This window comes from Eleutherodactylus coqui, chromosome 8, assembly GCF_035609145.1.
Source record: "Eleutherodactylus coqui strain aEleCoq1 chromosome 8, aEleCoq1.hap1, whole genome shotgun sequence".
In the NCBI taxonomy this organism is placed as follows: Eukaryota; Metazoa; Chordata; class Amphibia; order Anura; family Eleutherodactylidae; genus Eleutherodactylus; species Eleutherodactylus coqui.
This window is the reverse complement of record NC_089844.1, coordinates 191,059,284-191,085,254: the sequence shown is the minus strand read 5'-3', so window position 1 is coordinate 191,085,254 and position 25,971 is coordinate 191,059,284. Positions and strand designations below refer to the sequence as shown.

The window sequence follows — 25,971 nt, the reverse complement described above, 5'->3', positions numbered from 1 at the left end:
AGCGCCCCCTTGTTACAGTCCTGGGTATAATAGATGATAGGAGATCTCTGTACTGACCTCTGATGTATCTATACATAGTTATTAGATCGACCCCTTGTTATAGTCCTGAGTATAATAGATGATTGGAGAGATCTCTGCACTGACACCTGATATCTCTATACATAGTTATTAAAGCGCCCCCAGAGTATTTATTAATCCAAGTGAAAACCGTTTAGCCTGTAGAAACCTCATGTGGAGTCCTAAATGCTCTTGTGAGCGGCAGGATACAATGTTGTGCAGGTGCTGTGATCACCTTTTACCCCTATTTTGCACTTATCCCATGAGCACTGATCACTTTTTTATATATTAATACTATTGTTGTTTCCTGGATTGCTCAGCTTCTTTGTCCACCCGGTGCACCGCCGATCCCCCTCTGCCTTTTGGTGGATTTGGGAGATATTGGGTTGGTAATTCCGCTTTTTCTGTGTACACGTTATGTACGATTTTGTATATTCGTTATGGTGAGCTCTATTGTAGCTCCCTAGTATTATTCCTATTCCAGTCATTACTCAGAGCGCTGCCCTTTAACTTCTCCTTAATCATAAATCTACAATGCACACAAACAAGTGGACTTACCGACACCTGGGGACTTCTGGGAATGTGCAGATGGAGTTACTGACTGCCACTAGAATGGGTGGTGATGGAGGAAGACTTAGAGTGGATCTATAGATTAAACTCATTACTGCTGTGGGTTTAAACATAGACTTCCACGTCCCACATAAGCTGAGCTATGGTTCTGTTAGGGGACCGTCGGGGAGCTGGGGGTCTAGTTTTCATATCGCTCCCACAATCCAGTGCTATGACCTGCGGATGTAACCACGCAGCATGTCCCGTGTGCACCATAGACTTCTATAGGAGGATAAACAAAGCATCAGTTTGACAGAGCGGACTATTCCGGATGCAGCGATACAAATATGTTTTCATTTTCTTTGTTTGGAAAGTTTCGTTGTTAATACGGTAAAAAGGGGGTTAAATGTTTATATTTTCTCTAATAATTTATTTTTTTTTAACAACCATTACATTTTTTTTAGTTTCCATAGGGAACTTGGACTTGCTCATAGTAGTACATTATGCTACGTTCTGACAGGCATGTCTTGATAGGCAGTCAGTCATGGCAGCCCTAGGGGCTTTCAGAAGGCCCCAGCTGCCATGGCAACCAAACAGCAGCTTGCAATTTCATTGTGGGGGTGGGGGGGCACGTTTGGGACTCTCAAACAGTGATAGTGACATTTAAAAGGTTAGCTGTGATCAGCAGTTGTTGCAGGTGAGGGTCAGTGGACACCCACCATGTATGAAGCCGGATCAGCTGCCAGCCCTCCCCCAGCCAAAGCCTGAGTGCCCAGGATATACCGGTACACCCTGGTGCGTGAAGAGCCTAGGCATGGAGGACCCGGGAAGGACATGGCATCTGCCCATGAAGGATCTCAAGGCCTTCTAGCCCACCATGCTCTTTACATCGGAGCAGCTTTATATAACGGATGATGTGCTTCTTCTCTTACAGAGAAATTAATGATAACATTGAAATCAACGAATAAATGAAATTAATAAAAGCCGACAATCTTCCACGTTGCTTACATTCCAGTCATTCTGTATGACAAGGAACAAAGCCCCCTAGAGGACATTGGGAATCTTGAGAAGATAGAACTTAGAGCCCAAGGACTTACCTGTAAAAACTTCAGTCTGGCAAGGAAGTCATTAACGTAGCTGCCGAGAGGCTTGAGGCTCGGATAAGACTTTTTCATCCACATGGCCGGGATCTTTCCTGTGAGGATGCTCACCACCACCTCCTCCAGGTCGGCAGACATAACCACCAAGCCCTGAGTCCAACAATACGAGAAAGCATTAGTTTCACCAGCCGTAGAAAACGCTTCTAGTCTATGGACTCTGTGAGCATGACTGCAGACAGTGTGACGACATACTGCATCCCCCGCAGTATTATGGAGACGGTACTTGCTGATGAGGGCCAGCTTCACACCAATGTATTATGGCTGCCTCCATGCGTCCGTAATACACGAGGGTCCCGGCCTGAACTCAGAGCCACCTAGATTCCAATGCTGATCAGGGTTCCTGTGGACAGGCTGGGACACATGGATGCAGCAATAATATGTTCCTCTGAAGCGGGCCTAAATGGGGGAGAAGCCTCGGCTACATGGAGGTGAAGTCACTTGTCCAACAACTCCTTGTCATTGCTTGACTGAAATGGTGAACACCCAGACAGGAAGTACTCAGAAACGTGGACTATCATCTTGGCACAATGTAGAGGGAGCCTCAATAGTCTGCCAGATGGGGATGCAACTTTGCAGACAAGCTGTGAGGAAGTGGGGGAAACCTGTTAGGCCATATCACAAACATGACGGCCATTTTGAATGCCTTGGATTCAAGTCTTTCCATTGGGATGGTCGGTGTCTGATGTATCCGACTGGCAGAGAATTTCACCAGAAAAACAAGGCTGCACTTCATTTAATGTAACTTTATGTGCTATCATGTTAACATTGGGGATTGTTCTTCATTATAGGCAATGTGAATGATGGTGTTATCTCAAGCAGAATGTGTTTAAATCCCCCTTATGTCAGGTGAGTGAAGCACATGTCATCACCGCAGATTGTAATCAACGCCCCCCAACAAGACCCCCCATTACCTACAGGGCAAGGGACAAACTTTCTTCCAAATTCTGAGAAACAAGTTCTGTTGCTGATAAACCAGAATCTGCTGAATGCGGCCCGGACGGCGGTTATGACGCTTCATCACAAACTGGTTTTGGTCATCAAGATTTTGGTTTATCAATTGACAGAACTGGGAATTTGGAAAGAAGTTTGTCCCCCGCACTGTGGGTAACGGGAGGTCTGGTTGGGGGGCACTGATTACAATCTGCGGTGATGACATGTGCTTCACTCACCTAACATAAGGGGGATTTAAACACGTTCTGCTTGAGATAACTCCATCACTCACATCGTGCCGATACAATAGAGATATTTAAAATGTGTCTCACATATATGTATATAAGAAAGCTGTGTGCATCCCCAGTCTGTAAGTGGCTAAAGCTGACCAATCATACTGTAACATGTAGCCAGTGCGACTTACCTTTATTGCTTTTTGTATGTTGAGACAAGAATCTCTTATGGTGGAGATCAATCTGTTAAAGCGCCCCATCTCCTGCACTAGCACAGTGTTCATGCTCTGTGTGTAGGCGGTCGGGTATCTTCGTAGTGCCGCCTCGGTGTCAAAGTTCATGGGCAGCTTACTCAAGATGTCGCCAGATACTTCATACACGGTTTCATCGGACGATCTGCCCCCGCCTCCTGATGTTCGTGACTACACATAACCAGACAACACTTGTAGCTTAATATACATGTATGTGCAGAGAGCCGATCTCAAAATACAATACTACTCCGGCTAGTTATGGAAGACTAATAGAGATGAGCGAGCACCAAAATGCTCGGGTGCTCGTTACTCGTGACAAAATTTTCGCGATGTTCGAGGGTTCGTTTCGAGTAACGAATCCCATTGAAGTCAATCGGCGACTCGAGCATTTTTGTATATCGCCGATGCTCGCTAAGGTTTCCATTTGTGAAAATCGGGGCAATTCAAGAAAGTGATGGGAACGACACAGCAACGGATAGGGCAGGCGAGGGGCTATATGTTGGGCTGCATCTCAAGTTCCCAGGTCCCACTATTAAGCCACAATAGCGGCAAGAGTGCCCCCCCCCAACAACTTTTACTTCTGAAAAGCCCTCATTAGCAATGCATACCTTAGCTAAGCACCACACTACCTCCAACAAAGCACAATCACTGCCTGCATGACACTCCGCTGCCACTTCTCCTGGATTACATGCTGCCCAACCCCCCCCCCGCACGACCCAGTGTCCACAGCGCACACCAAAGTATCCCTGCGCAGCCTTCAGCTGCACTCATGCCACACCACCCTCATGTCTATTTATAAGTGCGTCTGCCATGAGGAGGAACCGCAGGCACACACTGCAGAGGGTTGGCACGGCTAGGCAGCGACCCTCTTTAAAAGGGGCGGGGCGATAGCCCACAATGCTGTACAGAAGCAATGAGAAATATAATCCTGTGCCACCGCCATCAGGAGCTGCACACGTGGGCATAGCAATGGGGAACCTATGTGCCACATACTATTCATTCTGTCAAGGTGTCTGCATGCCCCAGTCAGACCGAGGTTTTTTATAAATAGTCACAGGCAGGTACAACTCCGCAATGGGAATTCCGTGTGCACCCACAGCATAGGTGGCTCCCTGGAACCCACCGGCTGTACATAAATGTATCCCATTGCAGTGCCCATCACACCTGAGGTAACGTCCGATTAAATGCAGGTGGTCTTCGGCCCACACTGCATGCCCCAGTCAGACTGGGGTTCTTTAGAAGTGTACACATGGAGTTACAACTCCGTGTGGACCGACAGCATGGGTGGGTGCCAGGAAGCCACCGGCGGTACATAAATATATCCCATTGCATTGCCCATCACAGCTGAGTTAATGTCATGTTTAATGCAGGTGGGCTTCGGCGCACACTGCATGCCCCAGTCAGACTGGGGTTCTTTAGAAGTGGACACATGCAGTTACAACTCCCTGTGGACCCACAGCATGGGTGACTCCCTGGAACCCACCCGCTGTACATAAATGTATCCCATTGCAGTGCCCATCACAGCTGAGGTAATGTCATGTTTAATGCAAGTGGGCTTCGGCCCACACTTCATGCCCCAGTCAGACTGGGGTTCTTTAGAAGTGTACACATGGAGTTACAACTCCGTGTGGACCGACAGCATGGGTGGGTGCCAGGAAGCCACCGGCGGTACATAAATATATCCCGTTTCATCACAGCTGATGTAACGTCAGCTTTAATGCAGGTGGGCAAAAAATTAATTGGATTACACTGTAGGCGAGGGCCCCAAAAAATTGGTGTACCAACAGTACTAATGTACCTCAGAAAAATTGCCCATGCCCAACCAAGAGGGCAGGTGAAACCCATTAATCGCTTTGGTTAATGTGGCTTAATTGGTAACTAGGCCTGGAGGCAGCCCAGTTAAAATAAAAATTGGTTCAGGTGAAAGTTTCAACGCTTTAATGAGCATTGAAATGTATAAAAATTGTTTACAAAAATTATATGACTGAGTGTTGTGGGCCTCAGAAAAATTGCCCGTTCGGCGTGATTATGTGAGGTTTCAGGAGGAGGAGGATGAATAGAATACACAGATTGATGAAGCAAAAATGTCCCCGTTTTTGATGGTGATAGAGAACGATGCTTCCATCCGTGGGTGCAGCCTACGTATTGCTTAGGTATCGCTGCTGTCCGCTGGTGGAGAAGAGAAGTCTGGGGAAATCCAGGCTTTGTTCATCTTGATGAGTGTAAGCCTGTCGGCACTGTCGGTTGACAGGCGGGTACGCTTATCCGTGATGATTCCCCCAGCCGCACTAAACACCCTCTCTGACAAGACGCTAGCCGCAGGACAAGCAAGCACCTCCAGGGCATACAGCGCGAGTTCAGGCCACGTGTCCAGCTTCGACACCCAGTAGTTGTAGGGGGCAGAGGCATCACCGAGGACGGTCGTGCGATCGGCTACGTACTCCCTCACCATCCTTTTACAGTGCTCCCGCCAACTCAGCCTTGACTGGGGAGCGGTGACACAGTCTTGCTGGGGAGCCATAAAGCTGGCAAAGGCCTTGGAGAATGTTCCCCTGCCTGCGCTGTACATGCTGCCTGATCTCTGCACCTCCCCTGCTACCTGGCCCTCGGAACTGCGCCTTCTGCCACTAGCGCTGTCGGATGGGAATGTTACCATCAGTTTGTCCGCCAGGGTCCTGTGGTATAGCATCACTCTCGAACCCCTTTCCTCTTCGGGTATGAGAGTGGAAAGGTTGTCCTTATACCGTGGGTCGAGCAGTGTGTACACCCAGTAATCCGTAGTGGCCAGAATGCGTGTAACGCGAGGGTCTCGAGAAAGGCATCCTAACGTGAAGTCAGCCATGTGTGCCAGGGTACCTGTACGCAACACATGGCTGTCCTCACTAGGAAGATCACTTTCAGGATCCTCCTCCTCCTCCTCCGGCCATACACGCTGAAAGGATGACAGGCAAGCAGCATGGGTACCCTCAGCAGTGGGCCAAGCTGTCTCTTCCCCCTCCTCCTCATGCTCCTCCCCCTCCTCCTCAACGCGCTGAGATATAGACATGAGGGTGCTCTGACTATCCAGCGACATACTGTCTTCCCCCGCCTCCGTTTCCAAGCGCAAAGCGTCTGCCTTTATGCTTTGCAGGGAACTTCTCAAGAGGCATAGCAGAGGAATGGTGACGCTAATGATTGCAGCATCCCCGCTCACCATCTGGGTAGACTCCTCAAAGTTTCCAAGGACCTGGCAGATGGCTGCCAACCAGGCCCACTCTTCTGTAAAGAATTGAGGAGGCTGACTCCCACTACGCTGCCCATGTTGGAGTTGGTATTCCACTATAGCTCTACGCTGCTCATAGAGTCTGGCCAACATGTGGAGCGTAGAGTTCCACCGTGTGGGCACGTCGCACAGCAATCGGTGCACTGGCAGATTAAACCGATGTTGCAGGGTCCGCAGGGTGGCAGCGTCCGTCTTGGACTTGCGGAAATGTGCGCTGACCCGGCGCACCTTTCCGAGCAGGTATGACAAGTGTGGGTAGCTTTTCAGAAAGCGCTGAACCACCAAATTAAAGACATGGGCCAGGCATGGCACGTGCGTGAGGCTGCCGAGCTGCAGAGCCGCCACCAGGTTACGTCCGTTGTCACACACGACCATGCCCGGTTGGAGGCTCAGCGGTCGGTCTGCTCTGTCAGACCCTGCAGCAGTTCGTGGGCCGTGTGCCTCTTCTCTCCTAAGCTGAGTAGTTTCAGCACGGCCTGCTGACGCTTGCCCACCACTGTGCTGCCACGCCGCGCGACACCGACTGCTGGCGACGTGCTGCTGCTGCTCACACATCTTGATTGCGAGACAGAGGTTGCGTTGGAGGAGGAGGAAGAGGGTGGTTTAGTGGAGGAAGCATACACCGCCGCAGATACCAGCACCGAGCTGGGGCCCACAATTCTGGGGGTGGGTAGGATGTGAGCGGTCCCAGGCTCTGACTCGGTCCCAGCCTCCACTAAATTCACCCAATGTGCCGTCAGGGAGATATAGTGGCCCTGCCCGCCTGTGCTTGTCCACGTGTCCGTTGTTAAGTGGACCTTGGCAGTAACCGCGTTGGTGAGGGCGCGTACAATGTTGCGGGAGACGTGGTCGTGCAGGGCTGGGACGGCACATCGGGAAAAGTAGTGGCGACTGGGAACCGAGTAGCGCGGGGCCGCCGCCATCATGCTTTTGAAAGCCTCCGTTTCCACAAGCCTATACGGCAGCATCTCCAGGCTGATCAATTTGGCTATGTGCACGTTTAACGCTTGAGCGTGCGGGTGCGTGGCGGCGTACTTGCGCTTGCGCTCAAACAGTTGCGCTAGCGACGTCTGGACGCTGCGCTGAGAGACATTGCTGGATGGGGCCGAGGACAGCAGAGGTGAGGGTGTGGGTGCAGGCCGGTAGGCACTCGTGCCTGTGTCCTCAGAGGGGGGTTGGATCTCAGTGGCAGGTTGGGGCACAGGGGGAGAGGCAGTGGTGCAAACCGGAGGCGGTGAACGGCCTTCGTCCCACCTTGTGGGGTGCTTGGCCATCATATGCCTGTGCATGCTGGTGGTGGTGGCTCCCCAGCTGATCTTGGCGCGACAAAGGTTGCACACCACTGTTCGTCGGTCGTCAGGCGTCTCTGTGAAAAACTGCCACACCTTAGAGCACCTTGGCCTCTGCAGGGTGGCATGGCGCGAGGGGGCGCTTTGGGAAACAGTTGGTGGATTATTCGGTCTGGCCCTGCCTCTACCCCTGGCCACCGCACTGGCTCGGCCTGTGCCCACACCCTGACTTGGGCCTCCGCATCCTCGCCCGCGTCCACGTCCTCTAGGCCTACCCCTACACCTCAGCATGCTGTATTACCAGTAGTGCAGTAACAGAACGCTGTAATTAAATGTGCCGCTTATTGGCCTGTGGTTGGAGGCTGACTTCGCTTACGGAACGCACAGCAGAGGCAGGAAAGAATTTTGCGCAAGCCTGCTGTAACACTTAGCTGGCTGCATATGAATTAGGACAACTACCCCCAGCAGAGACCCAGTACACTTGTGGACAGGAATACAGCGGTGATGTAAGAGGCAAGACAGAGGCAGGAAAGAATTTTGCGCAAGCCTGCTGTAACACTTAGCTGGCTGCGTATGAATTAGGACAACTACCCCCAGCAGAGACCCAGTACACTGAGGACGGTCACAGGCAGCCCAAATAGATTTTTTTCCCCAAATGTTTTTGGAAAGGCCCACTGCCTATATACACTAAATATGTCTTCTGTCCCTGCCTCACCACTACTGGCCCTGGACAATGTAAAATTACTGCAGGACGCAATGCTCTGCACGGCCGATATACAAAAAAAAAAAAAAAGTGCAACAGTGCAAAAAGCAGCCTCCACAGTACTGCACACGGTTAGATGTGGCCCTAAGAAGGACCGTTGGGGTTCTTGAAGCCTAAAATAACTCCTAACGTTCTCCCTATAGCAGCTCCGGCACCAGCAGCACTGTCCCTGATCTCTGTCAGAATGCATCTGTGGCGAGCCGCGGGAGGGGCCGATTTATATACTCGGGTGACACCTGATCTCGCCAGCCACTCACTGCAGGGGGGTGGTATAGGGCTTGAATGTCGCAGGGGGAAGTTGTAATGCCTTCCCTGTCTTTCTATTGGCCAGAAAAGCGCGCTAACGTCTCAGAGATGAAAGTGAAAGTAACCCGAACATCGCGTGGTGCTCGCCTCGAGTAACGAGCATCTCGAACACGCTAATACTCGAACGAGTATCAAGCTCGGACGAGTACGTTCGCTCATCTCTAAAGACTAAATATCTAAGGTGTGCAAAATGATCATGAATGATCATCCAGTTGGATTACATGAACAGACAGAAGGATCGGAGCGAGCCGACATCCACAAAAGATCTGGGTTTAGTTCTCCAAGATGTCTGGAACAACTTCCCTGCTGAGTGCCTTCAAAAACTGTGTGCAAGTGCACGGAGAAGAATTGATGAAGGTGAAGGCCGGTCACACCAAATACTGATGAGTTACATTTCTCTGTTGTTCAGTCACTTTGTATTTTTTGTATTAACAAAATACAATTAACCCTTCAATTTCTGAAAGCATTCTGCACAGTCCTGGACATCGATAATAATAAACTCAATGGTACTTACCCATCCTCTGCCCCAGAGATCCAGCACTGCACGCCCAGTCCTCCCAGCCTTTGTTGTGGAATGGTCACTGCAGCCAATCAGAAGCCCTGGTGGTCAGGTGCTGTTCTCCTGGCATCATGACTCCCAGCATCTGAGCAGTGCTACCAGGAGAAAGGCATGTGACTGTTGTGGCCTCTGATTGGTTACAGTGGTCAGGTGCTAGTCACTCCACAACAAAGACCAGGAGGATTGCCAGATCCGAGGACGGGTCAGCACCCTGCTTTTATTTTAACACATTTGGACCTATAATTTAAAAAATCGCCAGCAATCACACAGCCCTTTTAATGGAGTCCTTCCACATCAGACATTCTACATGCTTGGCTATCCCTCTATTTATGGGACTCAGGAGCCCCATGCTCATGACCGGTGATCAGATATTGATGCCTATTCTGGCCTTCAACAATTATCACATATAATGAAGATAGTTCACCCCCCATGACTGCAGACTTATGGCCTAAAGCAGGGGGGAATCTGAATATCAAGATGGTGCCGCAACAGGCAGGAGGCTGACTGCAATACACCAAGGAGACCTGCAGAGTGCGACAGAGAAGCAGTGAGGGAAAAATGTATCTTCACTGGAGCGTTTATGGAAAGAGTTTTTGGTTTAACCCATTTTCAAATCTCCTACTGAGGCGGTCTGAGTTAGTGGAGAGAAGACCCTCATGTGGAGTGAGGAATCAGCATGTGCATGCACTACACAGATGGCACATTGTTTTCCATCAGCCCTGAGGTGGCGCTAGAGTGCAGGGTTGGTGGCGTTACAGAAGAACCGAACACTTACTGCCATCACTGGGAAAACCAACAGCCAAACACCCTGGGATTGTTTTGATTGCATCACAACCAATAAATTGTCAAAAGTGGACAATTCCCTTATTATTGCAAGTCCTGTCAAGTGCATATAAGGAAGGTTACCTGCGGATGGCGCTGCGTGGACACAAACAGTTGATGACAATCAAACTGCCTGAAGCATTTATGGAAGACGTATAACTAACACACTGCAGGGGAGGAGCCACCTCATTAATTCGCTAATGTTTAATGAGAAGGCGGAGCCACAATTAATTCATACGGAAAATGTTTAAAGTCGGAGTGTGAAGCTGATGTAACTCGGACCTGAGTCATTGTAAGGACTCACATAGGCGCTTTTATCACAGACTGTTGGTCCACGTATAAAAATTGCAGCATGTCCTAGTCTGGTGAACATCCCAGTCCAGAACCGGGCATGCAATGCAATGTCCACTGCCCGCGGGTATCGGCCAGCACACGGGTCCGTCCAATGCAACTCACCCGCTCGCATCAAAGGGGCCCAAATCCGATTTCAACTGCAGTGCGATACAATTACAGAATTTGTGACAAAGTAGAAATAACGAGCCAGAAGCTTTGCCGCTGCTAGATGTGAGCCCAGTCCTGTATCTTACAGCGCCATACCTGCGTCAGGAGAATGCTATCAAACAGGTGCTGGGTCTCCGACTGATCCTTGGTAATGTCAGCATTAGCATTCATGCCAAAGATCTCCGGGGAAGAGTTCAGAGGGAGGGTCTTCGTATATTCAATGTAATGGTTGTACTGGAAGAAAAAAGGGTCAGAACTTCAATTTATATTTATGAGACTTAAACTGTCTTTGAAGCATTATCATCATCCCATTATCTACAAGACACGGCAAAGACACATAGTCTACGGCGCTGAAGGATGAGCATTACCATACGGAGGAGTCGCCGCTGAAGCTGGGTAATTGATCTAAATAATTGAATGGAAGTCACTAGATTTGGTAATGGGATCCAGTCACGGGGCGTAAATCATGAAATAACAGAGCTGTACCATCTACTGACAGACTACGTCTCTGGGCGTTCCATCCGCCGGCAATATCATTATCTCTGTACGGCTAAAAGCTTCTTGGTTGAGTGGATCAAATGGTTAATATGACTTGTGGGCCGGTAAGGAGATGTCAGTGACGGCTGCCAGCGCACACGGCCCCCGCAGCGCTGCACAGGATACAAGAGCTGATACTCTGCACTTGTTAAAACTTTTAGCATTCTGGCCTTGTAAGTTTTCAGGAAGTCAGAAAATGACCAATTGTATAAATCACATTTTCGTGTTAAACACACTTTTTAAGAGTTTTTGGTGATATTTTTACCTTTTGGTTAAAATCTGTACTTTTTTTAAAACCCTAAAATCCTGCCTTGTTCACAATGACCACACGGCCCAATACTAGTCTGATACTTCCTGTAGACAAAGCTTTACAGCAGTCTAACATGACAGGCAGGATTACACTGAGAGGTGGACCCCTATATGCAGATAATACAGGACCCACCATTCACAATAGAGGATCAACTGTGACTACGCCCTCCCTGCACAGGTCATGCCTACAACAGTCTCCTATACAAGTCCATAGGTCCTAGGGTTGCCACCTTTGTCACGAAAAAATACCAGCCATGGTTTTAAAAAGGGGCGTGTCAGGGTAGGGGTGGGGGGTTGGGGTGTGGCTTATCACTGCATTTTTTCCCCTCCTTTATCTCCTGGATCCCGTGCAGCGTTTGTGCACATGTGCGGGATCCCATCCAGCGTGTTCTCACGACTAGATGTTTAGTGTGATTCACACGCCATCTACTCGCAAGAACATGCTGCAGGCGCTCGCATCGCATACAATCTACACATATATAATTATATACATGAGATACCCAGGTTACCCCAGCATGGGGTATATAGTGATGCTGATGTAACCTGGATGTGTCCTGTACGTAATTGTATGTACAGCTGGTATAACGTATACCACCTAAACATACAAGATTACATTCAGTACATGGTACATACCTCGTGTCGCATGTACTGCTCCTCCGCTCTCCTCCTTGGGTCCCGACACTGTCACTGCAGCGCGGGCCGGACATCCATCCTGACCCCCACACATCCATTCTGCCCCCACACACACATAGCTACGTCTATTATGGCCCCCACACACATCACACACAGCTGTACTACATCCATCCTGACCCCCACACATATCGCACACACACATAACTCCACTACATCCATCTTGATCCCCAGACATCACACAGACAGCTCCACTACATCCATTCTGACTCCCACACACATCGCGCACACACAGCTCTACTACATCCATTCTGACCCCCACACACATCGCACACACAGCTCTGCTACATCCATTCTGACCCCCACACACATCGCACACACACAACTCTGCTACATCCATCCTGATCCCCAGACATCACACAACAGCTCCACTACATCCATTCTGACCCCCACACACACATCGCACACACAGCACTGCTACATCTTTTCTGACCCCCACACACATCGCACACACAGCTCCGCTACATCCATTCTGACCCCCACACACATCGCACACACAGCTCCACTACATTTATTCAGACCCGCACACACATCACACACACAGCTCTACTACATCCATCCTGACCCGCACACACATCACACACACACAGCTCAGCTACATCCATCTTGACCCCCACACACGTCACACACAGCTCTGCTTCACTCACTCACTTACTCAATCCATCCATCCATCCATCCATCCAGAACCCCACAGCTCTGCTACATCCATTCTGACCCCCACACACATAGCACACACAGCTGCAGAGTCCTACATTTTCTTACCCTGTGTGGGAGGAGTCAGGGGCTATCACATGACATGACATCATCGGAGGCCCTGGAAGCTGTCAGCTCTGCAGGTATGGGTCTCCCCTGAGGTCAGGAGGGTTTCCCCTGCCGGAGGAGAGTTAACCGGCGCTAGGGGACAGTGCAGGCTCTGAAAATACCTGTAATAGGGCTGGTAAAAAAAAAAAATACCGGCACTGGCCTGACAGAAAAAATACCGGCCAGGCCAGTGGTTTACCGGCCGGGTGGCAACCCTAATAGGTCGCCTTCTGTCCATCGTGCAGATGGCCCATGAGGCTGCTGTAAAGAATTTCTCTAAATGCTGTTAAATGAAGCTCAGGTAAGAAGGCCGCCCCCTTAGTCATGTGCAGACAAGATGGCCGCCCCCTTAGTCATGTGCAGACAAGATGGCCGCCCCCTTAGTCATGTGCAGACAAGATGGCCGCCCCCTTAGTCATGTGCAGACAAGATGGCCACCCCCTTAGTCATGTGCAGACAAGATGGCTGCCCCCTTAGTCATGTGCAGACAGCAGAATTAAAAGTTCTACAAATCAGAAAATAAGAACAGATTAGAAAAACAGAAAATATTTCTCTGTCTGGTTTTAATTGCTAACAAATGGTGATAGGAAGTCCTCCTGTTAAGGACCATATTCTCAGCTCCCCCCTTCCACCTCGGCCCTAGCACTCCAGTTATTAGTATTACACGCTGTGCTTCTTCTCTCAGCGCCTCATTAGTTGTACATGCACATGAGCGGCCCAGTGACTCGGCTCCTGGTGTCCGTGATGAAGAAGCCACAAAAGCTTGCACATATACTCTTCTTAAGCTAGCCGATGACTGTATGGCATCACCTCTACATACATGTTACAGAAGAGTAGCTTGCACACACACCCTTCTACAGTTAGCTGTGACGGTGCGGCATCACCTCTACATACATGTTATACAAGAGTAGCTTGCACATACACCCTTCTACAGTTAGCTGTGACGGTGCGGCATCACCTCTACATACATGTTATACAAGAGTAGCTTGCACACACACCCTTCTACAGTTAGCCGATGACTGTATGGCATCACCTCTACATACATGTTACAGAAGAGTAGCTTGCACACACACCCTTCTACAGTTAGCTGTGACGGTGCGGCATCACCTCTACATACATGTTATACAAGAGTAGCTTGCACATATACCCTTCTACAGCTAGCCATGACGGTGCGGCATCACCTCTACATACATGTTATACAAGAGTAGCTTGCACACACACCCTTCTACAGCTAGCCATGACGGTGCGGCATCACCTCTACATACATGTTATACAAGAGTACTAATATCACACAAAAGGCTCACATCTCCATCCGAGGGCACGTAGTACACGCCGCTTGCATCAAACTTGTAATTGTCATTTGTAATTATCTGGGAGTCGTAGAACTTATTAAGGATGCTACGAAGCGTCCGGCGGTCCCAGTCATCCGTCACTCGTCCTCCATAGTTACACTCCCCGGTCATGTATCTCAGAGCGGCATACGGCACCTCCTGCAAGAAGAAGAGTTATTATTGCAAGAACCCTAGCAGCAGGTCATGGCAGATCTTATGACTCTATCCTGCCTGGGGTATCTCTAATATTGTGCTTGTGTCCTGCAGCCATGGAAGAAGCCTGTGATTGGCTGAGCAGTCACATGCACAATCAGTGTCACGTGACCACCCGCCGTCGTCTTCCAGGACCGGGCGCAAGCGTCGGACAGAGCAGGTGAGCATGTCATTGTTTTCTTTTATACCAGTTTAAGATGTTTTTACGTTTTGGAACCCCTTTAACTCTTTCTATCATGTAGAAGAAAAAGACTTGATAAAACTCCCTCAATCCCCCAAAAGTTACTAAAGGTTCACACCAAGGACCGTGCAACAGAAAGGCCTGCAACCTCCACTAATCCCTTCTGCTAGCACAGAACAGTATGAGCAGCTTGCACCCTCACATAGTGCCTCCTGTCGCAGTAGTTCCTGTATATGGCACTTGTTATTGCCATCTTATGCCATGTACTTAGTCTGATGACTTGTCGTTGGAATGAGCTAACGACGCCAGAGTTCGCTCGTTCGCTGGCGCAGCCTGTTTATACGGCAGAAACATTGTTGGGTCGCTCACACAAGAAATCGCTCAGTCGTCACATTCCTGTATACGTGAGAGGACTGAGTGAGCCGTATATAAACCCAACGATTAGTGAACGAGCCAACGGTGAGGTTTATGCTTTAATGAAAGGAATGATGAATGAAAAGCAAACGGTTCTCGTTCGCCGCTGCGTTTACACTGAACGAAGCCGCCAGTATGAACAACACCTTGGAACTAATGGCGCTTCTACACAAACCAATCAGAGTACAAGTTGGCAGAGTTCTGGCAATATAAAATGTATAATGTACGGTTTTTGTTAATGAAGCGATGGAATTCGAGCGGTTTTAGTATTCAGCTGGATTATGGATAACAAGTGTCACCCGCTTCTAAGCCCACAACGGCCAGCCTCCGCCCTCCGCCTGCCACCACTGGGAGTAGATACAATCACTGTGTAACTTTTATTACCGATGGAATGAAAACAGCAACATCACTTCCACCGCTGTCATTGTGGCTCTCTCCACCCCACGCACCGCGGCATCCAAGTATTGTGTTACCAATCCTTAAGGGGGAGGAATCGTACCAATAACTAAAAGGCCGTATTAAATGTTATTAAACTCACTTATCTGTCCCTCTAGCGGACTACAAGCTGCAATCGTTTGGTCGCTTACATGAGGATATTGTCTATCAGTTAAAACAGACAGGGGAAACTATTAGGCCTCCCCTGGCTCCTGCACCCCCCGGCTCCTGCGCTCGTGCCGCCACCCTGGCTCCTGCACTCCTGCCGCCCCCCTAGCTCTGGTGCCCGCGTCGCCCCCCCCCCCCCCCCCCCTTTGCTCCTGCACCCCCCTCTGGCTCCTGCGCCCATGCGGCTCCCTCGCTCCTGCGGCCCCCTGGCTCCTGCACCCACGCCGCCCCCTGGCTGTGCCATTATCTTCTACTGCAGTAAGAACACTCCAATCAGGATGATATGGTGCATCTATTTGCAAGACAGCGTTCAGTGTACTCGGGGAAGGAGAAGACAGAAAGGGTTAAATCCCTGCGGTAAATTTACAGTGCCTGGTCCTAAATGGGTTAATAGGACATGTAAACCCCTCATATATGACACCTGTCTGTGCTGCGTAGAATAATCACAGTTCATGCCTAAATTTCTGTGCAGGCTTAGAAATAAAAGCTGAACTGCAATTGGTCCAAACTAAAGTCCATTTCTTGACACTGACACGTTAAAGTGTGGCTAATTAATGGAAATATGCTGTAACAAATGTATGATTGCGTGCACCATGTCTGACAGAACTGGCCTGACATACATCACTATGGCGCGGCTCGGGAAGCAGGCTGGCCGTTGATTACTGCATGCTTTAATGACAAGTTGAACGGAACTAGGTGTTTCAGGCGGTACCGCTACCACAGAACTTGGAATAAGACTCAACTTGCCCTTAAAGCACTGCGGCATCCAATAACTGATTCCTGGGTAGGGTCACATGAAAGCTGGTTTGTCTATTGATGCAGTGTTCACCACCCATTGAACGATCCCAGAAGAGACCCCCCGGTATGCAGCCAGGCCTGTAGCTGTATGAAGTCAGGACCGGCTGAGCTCATCCTAACGAGGCGAGTGTCCAACCAGACGCGCTCTGTTCATCTAGTGGCCACCTTTCTGTGCGGGGGTCTGTGTTGGGTACAGATGCAGGTGTTCTTTTCTCCTTTGGACCTTTTTTCCATAAATGTGTCTGGCCAAGCGGTAAGCATACCCACTCTTTACTCTACTTGTACACACTGACATCCCCTAGCGCTCACGTTTTCCCAACAATCGCTGGGCGGCATCTGTAAGCGCAGCTTCTGTTAGCAACTAGCGCTATTACAGCTAATAAAAGTGCTAATTTCCAGGCGGTTCCTGTGCTCACAGGTGCTGCCCAGCAATTGTCGGGAAACCGCGAACGCTAGAGGCTGCTACTAGTGTTCGTGTAATAGCCCTAAGCTGTGCGCTCTGGAACTGACAGAGTGGGAAGTTCAAAACCCTGCAGACAAGTAAGGCTAAAAGACTTGCTAATCCTCATTACAATGCTACTTTAACTCTTGCCTTTCCAGAGTGCACAGATCAGTGAGAACGGTGCTGTACTACGTTAGACATTGATACATGTGTTTGACGTTAGTGGTGTAAGAGGCTCTTCATGCTTCACTATGTGACCCCAGACTAATGGGGACACAGTCTCTTTTACAAGAATGGCATATTTTTTGTCAGTTTTGACTCAATTGCGTTTTTTGTGGAAAAACATTTCTCCATCCCCATGTTTTCTGTAGGTCGACAGTAAAATATGAAAAGTCCTACAAACATTGCGGTTTTATGTTGTTTTTTTGCCACTGGTTTCTTTATAGAGAAAAAAAAGCCTAACGAGAAAAAAAGCCCGTCTGACCAAAGAAAGCCGCTCAAAAACCTGTAAAACACACAAGGAATTATCCGAACTGCTGCACTTTTTGTGGCTTTTTTCTGTCAGCAAAAACAGCCCAACAAAACCGTGAAGAAGAAGAAAGTGTTGGAGAGTAACGAGGCTGCCGGGACCGCACATGCTCACTCCTTACATCATATTGATTTAGAAACATCTGTAACTGTTGGACACTAATTCTCAGATCTGTCTCGTTAAATTCATAAGGAATGTTCCATCCCAGGGGGCCAAATTTCCTTCTTTCTTGCACCAACGCATGGAAGAAACACAGTCCGTAAAGCAGTTTCTTGAACTGCGCCTGAAACAGAAAGACACATTTGAAAAGAAGCTCTTTGATATAACAGTAAATACACTTGGCTTTCAATTCCCAGTCATTGTTACAAGGCCTGTATAAAGAGTCTAACATTGACTTGCAGGAATGCTGCCTTCCACTAGGTGGCACTGCAGAGGTATTGTTTAACCTCCCTTAGGCTTCTTTCACACGAGCGCATATTGTTAGTGAAAAATCTGGTGAACGGGCACACAAATTAAACGTTTGTACGCCAGTTCATATGGCCTGGAGAGGCCGGCGCAAATGCGCCAAACTCACCAGGCTATCGTCCATTTCCCCTCCCTCTCCATCGCAGGCTCACCTCTTGTTCCTCCCCGCTCGTTCTGTACATAGGAGGGGGCGGGACAGGCAGAGCTAAGCAGCGGTCTGTCACACCTCCTCCCATTGATGGCTATGGACAGGGGGCGGGGAGAGGGTGGGCACTTAGCTTCGCCCCGTCCCCTCCCATTGCACAGAACGAGCGGGGAGGAACAGAGGTGAGCCTGCACCGGGGGGGGGGGGGGGAGGAAAACAGAGGGAGGGAGTTTAGCAGCCATGCTGCTAAACTCCCTCCCACCTAGGGCTGCTGCCACAGGCTCCCATAGGAGCCCATGCAGCAGCCGACGTATTCTCGGCCCAAAACATAGTTCCAGGACTATGTTTTGGGCTTGGCGTAAAAATGCCCGGCGCTATATTGGCTTGCCCGGGTGTTTTTACGTCTCAGAAATACGCCCATGTGATCTGATGCATTGGAATCCACTGCATGAGATCACAACACATATCAGCCGATATGCGCTCATGTGAAAGAAGCCTTACTTGTAAATACATGAAAACACGATCCCGATGTAACGCTGCTCAGCGCTGTCACACACTGGAGATTACCCAAACCTGAGGATTTTAGCAGTACTTTTGATGGCGACACTCTTTATGGACCTCTCACGCAGGACAGAAGTAGTCGGCTCAGACATTTCTGCGTCACAATGTTATTTCGATGGGGCCTGACTTCTGCATCTGTTAAAATCCACAAGACTTCTCACTTCAAAACCACAAGATTAAATTCTGCAGTGGAAAAACTTTCTGCTTCAGAATTAAGAAAGTCTTGTAGAATTGTAGCAGACTTCACATTCTGCAGCTACAAACAAAATCAGCATCTGTGCTGCGTCTTGCGGGCGGTTTTGTAGGGTGTGAAGGGTTCCTTATAGATCACATAAACAAAAACACTTGGCATGCTTCAAAAACATCACTGTTAATTGCAGCACTCCTGTGGATATATGTGAATACCCCATAAGGGAGCTTTCACACAGGAGGAATGTTTCCGTATTCCACACCATAAATATGCACCGTTGTGAATTCCATACCAAAACATGTAAGTCCCGCTGCAGCTATTGATAAGGAATTGTTAGCAAAACTCAGACATTTTCATTCCGCATCAAAATCTGGTTACAACCATGCAGATTTTGGTGCAGAATTTTCTACAGCCTACAGTGCGGAATGCATAATAATTCCAGTCATGTGAAAGGTCCTTTAGGGGTGCATTACTTCATTCTCAGCAATAGACTGACGATGGTGATAAAGGGATTGTCCAGCGGGTGTCTGGAAGGACCTCTGATCCTCTGTTCTCTGGGCTTAAGTGCTTGTGCACAGAGCTGATTGCTGCAGGATCAGATAACGTAGTTTCCACTACAATGTCCAGTCTGGGTATTGCAGGCAAAGTTCCCATTCACTTTAATGCCTGCAAAACTGAGTCTGGCCACTGCAGTGGGAACGGAGCTGTCTACTTCCAGCAGAAATCAGCTTCCAGCCCAGGGAACAGCTTTTTGGTGAGGGTCCTGTGCAGTGGATCCTCAAACATCTACTGCTGGTGAACTATCTTGAGGATATACTATCAATAGTTTATAGGGCCCACTGAATATTTGCCCAGGTTTGGGAGAGGGTACATAGGCCTTCTAGTTTTTAGTAGACAACCACACCTTTTCTCCAACCCAAAAGCTAGGAGCTGCTTGGCTGTGTCAGTCGGTTGCTTTTTCATAAGCATTCTGGGCTTCCCCCGCAAGGCTTATTTTAATTCCTTCTGGTTTTCTGCTAACGCCGTCAGTCTGTGACTGACAGTCGGGACAGGGGTGTTGATAGGAAGGCCAGGAAGGAAAATCGGGTGAATCCCGTAGTTGGCATAGAATGGGCTTTAGGTGGTAGAACTGTGTTGGGAGTTACTATAAGTGAACTCCGCCAGCGATAAATAATCCAGCCAGTCGTCCTGCAGATGGGAAATGAAGCAACGGAGATACTGCTCCAGAGTCTGGTTTGTTCTTCCAGTCTGGCCGTGAGGATGAAAGGCAGATGAGAGATTCACGGTAGTTCCCAGGGCTGTGCAGAAGTGTTTCCAGAACTTTGACATGAACTGTACCCCTCTGTCAGAGACCACATCATCAGGAATGCCATGTAGGTGGAAAACGTCTTGGATCATCAACTCCGCAGTGTACTCAGCAATGGGAATTTCTTTGATGGGGATGAAGTGAGCCATCTTCATAAGTTGGTCGGTCCACAACAACAAGAATGGCAGTCATCCCTTTCAAGGAAGGTAGCTCTACAAAGAAGTCCACAGATATAGACCCCCATGGCCTGGATGGACTGGAAGGGGTTGCAGGAAACCCAGAGGGCAAGCTCGTGGCATCTTATTCTGAGCACATACCTCGCAAAAGGTGACATACCCCTTCACATCTTTCCTGCAGTCGGGCCACCGGAAGGAACAAAGCAGGAGTTCCAGAGTCTTTGTGACTCCAAGGTGACCGGTCTGCTTGGAATCGTGGGCCCGTTTGAGGATTTTGAGTTGACCAGCATCCGGAACATATAGTTGATGTTTCTTGCAACCAAAGTCCATTCTTGAAAGAACATATAGTTGATGTTTCTTGCAACCAAAGTCCATTCTTGAAAGAGAGCTTCACATCCTTAGAAGGACGACTTAGGAAAGAGTCACTTTCGTAGCTTCTTTTGAACTTTGTTAAGAAGTCCGCAGAATGCAGGATACCCAAAAGATTTTAGAGGGATAGAATTGTGTAGTCTGTATTTGACTTCTACATCCTGCACAATGCATCTGCCTTGCTGTTTCTGGCACCAGGGCAGTAGGACACAAAAAAATTGAACCTGGAGAAGAGCAGGGCCCATCGTGCTTGTCTCGCAGATAACCTCTTGGCAGTACGGAGTAATTCTAAATTTTTATGGTCAGTAAGAAACATTACTGGATGATAGGCTCCTTCCAAGAGGTGCCTCCATTCGGTAAAAGCCACTGTCAGGTTGTGCTACTGGAGTCTGTTGTTCTACAGGGTTCCAGGAGCACACCTTCACAGGGGAGGGATAGTTTAGCTGGCTGGCTGTGGTTTGCTCTTGCCAGCCAATCCCCAGGGTCTGAGCTTATATATAAATACACGTCTCTTTCAGTGTCTGTTTGGTGTCCAGGGTGAGCAGTCATGTTCCCTTCTGTGTGCAGCTTCCTGTGTGATTTGTGCCCTGTTACCTTGGTGTTGCAGCTTGCGGTGTAAACTGTGTCCTGTGCTGCTGGATCATGTGTCTCGTTAGAGTAAAGACCGTGAGACACAAGGACCCTTGATCACTGGGCTCGTGGCTTAAGTGCCTTGGCTAGTTCACAAACTAATCTCTCGTTTTTATATTTCAGCTATTCCATCTGCTCTAGTGTGTGGGGATGTTTGGCGAGTGTTATAGTTGTTTGTCCTAGGTTATGGCTGTTCTCATGCTCATACAACATACTACATAGCAAGTAATATATAGTCTCAATATCATTAGCAACTACCAATCGCATTGATACATACGTCCCAACAAATCACCTGTAGGTTAACCTGCATCCTGATGACAATCCACGTGTACCCCGTACACCACATGTCTGTGTAGTAGCGGCGTCTCTATAGAGCTACTGCGCATGTGTAAAGTAATCCTCACAACACTTTCGCTCGAAAATCGCTACGGCGCATGCGAGGCACCATTTTTTTGGAGACCAACTTGGAACAGACGCCATATAATCGATGTCACAATGTATAAATGGCAAATGTGTAGAGTAATCCCCACGACACATTCGCTCAAAAATCGCTACAGCGCATGCGTAGCGCCATTTTCTTGAAGACCAATTTGGAACAAATGCCATATAGTCGATGTCCCAATGTATGAATAGCAAATGTGTACAGATAGAGCGCCATACCAACAATGTGTGGCCATTTTTTTGAAGACCAATTTGAATCAGACACCATATTACTGGTGTCTGAATGAGTCACTGATGCATGTGCAGAATCTAAGCTCCATATCATCAATACATTTTAAACCCTTATAATTATGGAAAATATGGGAATATGGAGAAGAATCGTGTCCAACAAAATGACCTCCACACACAAGGGGGGAGTATTATAAAAATATACTCACTTACCACCTCTCATAAGAATCCATAATGAAAATATAAAAAAACAGCTAATTTAATGTGCTGTGTATATAAGGGTTTAAAATTTATTGATGATATGGAGCTTAGATTCTGCACATGCATCACTGACTCATTTAGACACCAGCAATATGGTGTCTGATTCAAATTGGTCTTCAAAAAAATGGCCACACATTGTTGGTATGGAGCTCTATCTGTACACATTTGTTATTCATACATTGGGACATCGACTATATGGCATTTGTTCCAAATTGGTCTTCAAGAAAATGGCGCTACGCATGCGCTGTAGCGATTTTTGAGCGAATGTGTTGTGGGGATTACTCTACACATTTGCCATTTATACATTGTGACATCGATTATATGGCGTCTGTTCCGAGTTGGTCTCCAAAAAAATGGTGCCTCGCATGCGCCGTAGCGATTTTCGAGCGAAAGCGTTGTGAGGATTACTTTACACATGCGCAGTAGCTCTATAGAGACGCCGCTACTACACGGACATGTGGTGTACGGGGTACACGTGGATTGTCATCAGGATGCAGGTTAACCTACAGGTGATTTTTTGGGACGTATATATCAATGCGATTGGTAGTTGCTAATGATATTGAGACTATATATTACTTGCTATGTAGTATGTTGTATGAGCATGAGGAAGGCTTCACAGCCGAAACGTCGCTGACGTGGTGATGGGCTAAATAAAGACCACTTATTATACTGCACCCGGTTATGCTGCCAGTTTTCTTTGGATGATTGCATTATACCCTGGAAGCGTTGGTTTGGAGCTTCTTCTCTGGCGACTGCATACAGGTCTGTCCCCGAATAAGGGTGGAATATTGGTGCTGCTGATGCACCTTCTATATTGAGGTTATGGCTGTCTGTGAGTCCAGTACACAGTTTGCAGTTCTCTGTCCTGTTTGGCGTTTCTGCCAGTATATCCAGTCTCTTTTCGTTTTTGGTCCCTTGGTCCTAACCCGTGTCTTTGGGTCATGTTCGTGTAGGCCCGTTGCCTATTTGCCCACATGAACGTAACAGCCACCGTGATGGCCAGAAGTTCCCTGTTCCAGACGTTGTTTTTCTCCGCAGGAGGATGCACCGGCGCTGAAGTAAATAGTCTTTAGTTTCTCCAACATGAATTTTGCCTCCGGGAGCAGAAAAACATGTGTTTTTTCTTTGCGAGGAAGGTGATGGGTGATGGGAGACTTTTGATAAGTCCTTGATCAATCCTCTGTAGAGGTTCATGATCAGACGCTGTACTTCCTTCACGTTTCTTGGAGTTGGCCAATCCAGGATGGTTTTAATCTTGCTGGGATCCATCCTTAAGCCGTTAGAGAAGATAATATATCCCAGCAATTGCATTTAAGTCTGTTCATACTCACACGTCTTCAGCTTGATGTGGAGGCTATTCTTCTGGAACACTGCCCTCACAGACATGCTGACTTCAACAGTTTGTCTCTTGAGCATGAAAATGTTTTCTGTAGAAGTTACCACTTATTTGTTACATCCTTCTGCCAGTGCTGTGAGCCAAGACTCCAGTGTATTTATGAGATGCCGACTCCCCCTGCTCATTTGCAGCTGATCACCAACTTCCTTCCTATCCACCGTAGTAGGGAGAAATCTGTCAATCACTGCTGGTTGTCCAGGGAGGGCCTGCAGCTCATGAATACACCATTGTCCTGCCTCCCAGCGCTCTCACCATGCTGCAATGCATATATAGAAGTTCTATAAATCTAAACAATATTCTTGTAGAAGTGACTGCTGTAGTTAGCATGTCTGTCACTGCTCACATAAATAATCTGACAGGTTACCTTTAAAGGGGTTGTCCCGTTGTGAGAAGTGCATGTCAGCACGTCTGTATGGCCATGACAATGGACTTTTTAATATACATTGTGCATTGTATATGAGTCATACAGAAGTTATATACTTACCTACGGGGTAGCCCCCCCCCCCGGGTAGCCCCCCCCCCCCCCCTGACAAAAGCTTGCTGCCTGCTTCTCCACTCGTCGGGCATGCGCAGAAAAGATTGTCGGTCCGTGGATGAGCCTGTTGCAGTTCGTGCATGCACAGTATCGTGCTTGATTCCTGGACAGCCACGGCGAGGATCAGAAGCGTCCAGCAGTGACTCTGAAGCGGCGGAGGGTAACTGTAGCGCTGGCGGGAGGTGGTGGTGGTTGGTGCTGTCAATGTACTGGCCAGAGGGTGAGGGGGGGGGGGGCTGTCAATTTACTAGCCGGGAAGGGGGGGCTGTTTGGGGGTGCTAGCAGGGGTGACGCTGATGTATTGGCTGGGAGGGGGGGTTGGTGCTGTCAATGTACTGGCCGGGGGTGGGAGGGTCTGTCAACGTACTGGCTGGGGGGTGTGTGTGCTGTCAACATACTGCCGGGGGGAGGGGGTGTATGTGTGCTGTCAATGTACTGGCCGGGGGAAGCATATTACCACTTTCTGCCGCAGTTCTCCGGCGCGGCCGATTCACCCAATCAGCTGGCTGGAATCGGCACCACGTGACTACACACCGTGCACGCGGATTGCCTGCAGCAGCCGTGTGCACTACACAGTACAGTTAAGCAGCCGTGCACTACACACTACACTTAAGCAGCACGGGATTAGGTTTAGGGTTAGGTTTAAGGTTAGGGTTAACTAACCCCAACCCTAAACCTAACCCTAAACACTAACCCTAAACCTTAACCCTAAACCTTAACCCTAACCCCAACCCTAACCCTAAACACTAACCCTAAACCTAACCCTAAACCTAACCCTAAACCCTAACCCCGTGCTGCTTAAGTGTAGTGTGTAGTGCACGGCTGCTTAACTGTACTGTGTAGTGCACACGGCTGCTGCAGGCAATCCGCGTGCACGCTGTGTAGTCACGTGATGCCGATTCCAGCCAGCTGATTGGGTGAATCGGCCGCGCCGGAGAACTGCGGCAGAAAGTGGTAATATGCCCGGGGGAAGGGGGGAGGAAAAAGTCTGTCATAACTTGTTGCACAAAGGTGGAGGGGAGGGGTGGCTATCATAACTTGTCGCACGGAGGGGGAGAGGGGGCTGTCGTAATTTTTCGCAGGGGAAGGTCAGTCATAGCTTGACACATGAGGGTGTGGGGAGGGGTGGCTGTCAATGTACTGGCCGGGAACGGGGGGGGGGGGGGGGGGGTTCTGTCAATGTACTGATGGGGAAGGGGGGAGAAGATGCTGTCAATGTACTGGCCGGGGGAAGGAGATCTACTGGCGCTGCGACCAACCGACCCAGCCACCCACCCACCTAGGAATAGTGGATCCTGGGTTATCTATATATGGGTGTCACCTCTCAGTGTAATCCTGCCTGTGCAGAGAGGGGAAATAGGAAAGTCCCGCAGCACACCTAACACATGCACTTCAGTGCAGAGGTTCCAGTCTGTATATGCCAAGCCACCTGTGGGGTCATGAACCAAACCCCAAATAAATGCAATGGTATCCAAGGAGGCGGCAGCATCAACGGTGTAGAGATTATAAAAAAAAGGGTTTTATTGCTCCATAAAATGGCGACGTTTCGACTTAATCTAAGTCTTTTTCAAGCCTTGAAAAAGACTTAGATTAAGTCGAAACGTCGCCATTTTATGGAGCAATAAAACCCTTTTTTTTATAATCTCTACACCGTTGATGCTGCCGCCTCCTTGGATACCTGTGCAGAGAGGGGAGGAGGTGAGCTGTGACTATTGTGAATGGTTGGGGTGCCAACAAC

General features: G+C 48.8%; 1 protein-coding gene across 1 annotated transcript in view; it reads right to left on the bottom strand.

The window, feature by feature from the left end:
- DNAH7 (dynein axonemal heavy chain 7) overlaps positions 1-25,971 on the bottom strand; it is a 499,785-nt gene that overhangs the window by 24,604 nt on the left and 449,210 nt on the right. The window contains exons 57-61 of the mRNA XM_066577151.1: positions 17,652-17,813; positions 14,324-14,509; positions 10,779-10,916; positions 3,121-3,351; positions 1,704-1,856 (exon numbers count right to left, since the gene is read on the bottom strand). Coding sequence (XP_066433248.1) covers positions 1,704-1,856; positions 3,121-3,351; positions 10,779-10,916; positions 14,324-14,509; positions 17,652-17,813 — 870 coding nt within the window. The remainder of the gene's footprint in view (positions 1-1,703; positions 1,857-3,120; positions 3,352-10,778; positions 10,917-14,323; positions 14,510-17,651; positions 17,814-25,971) is intronic.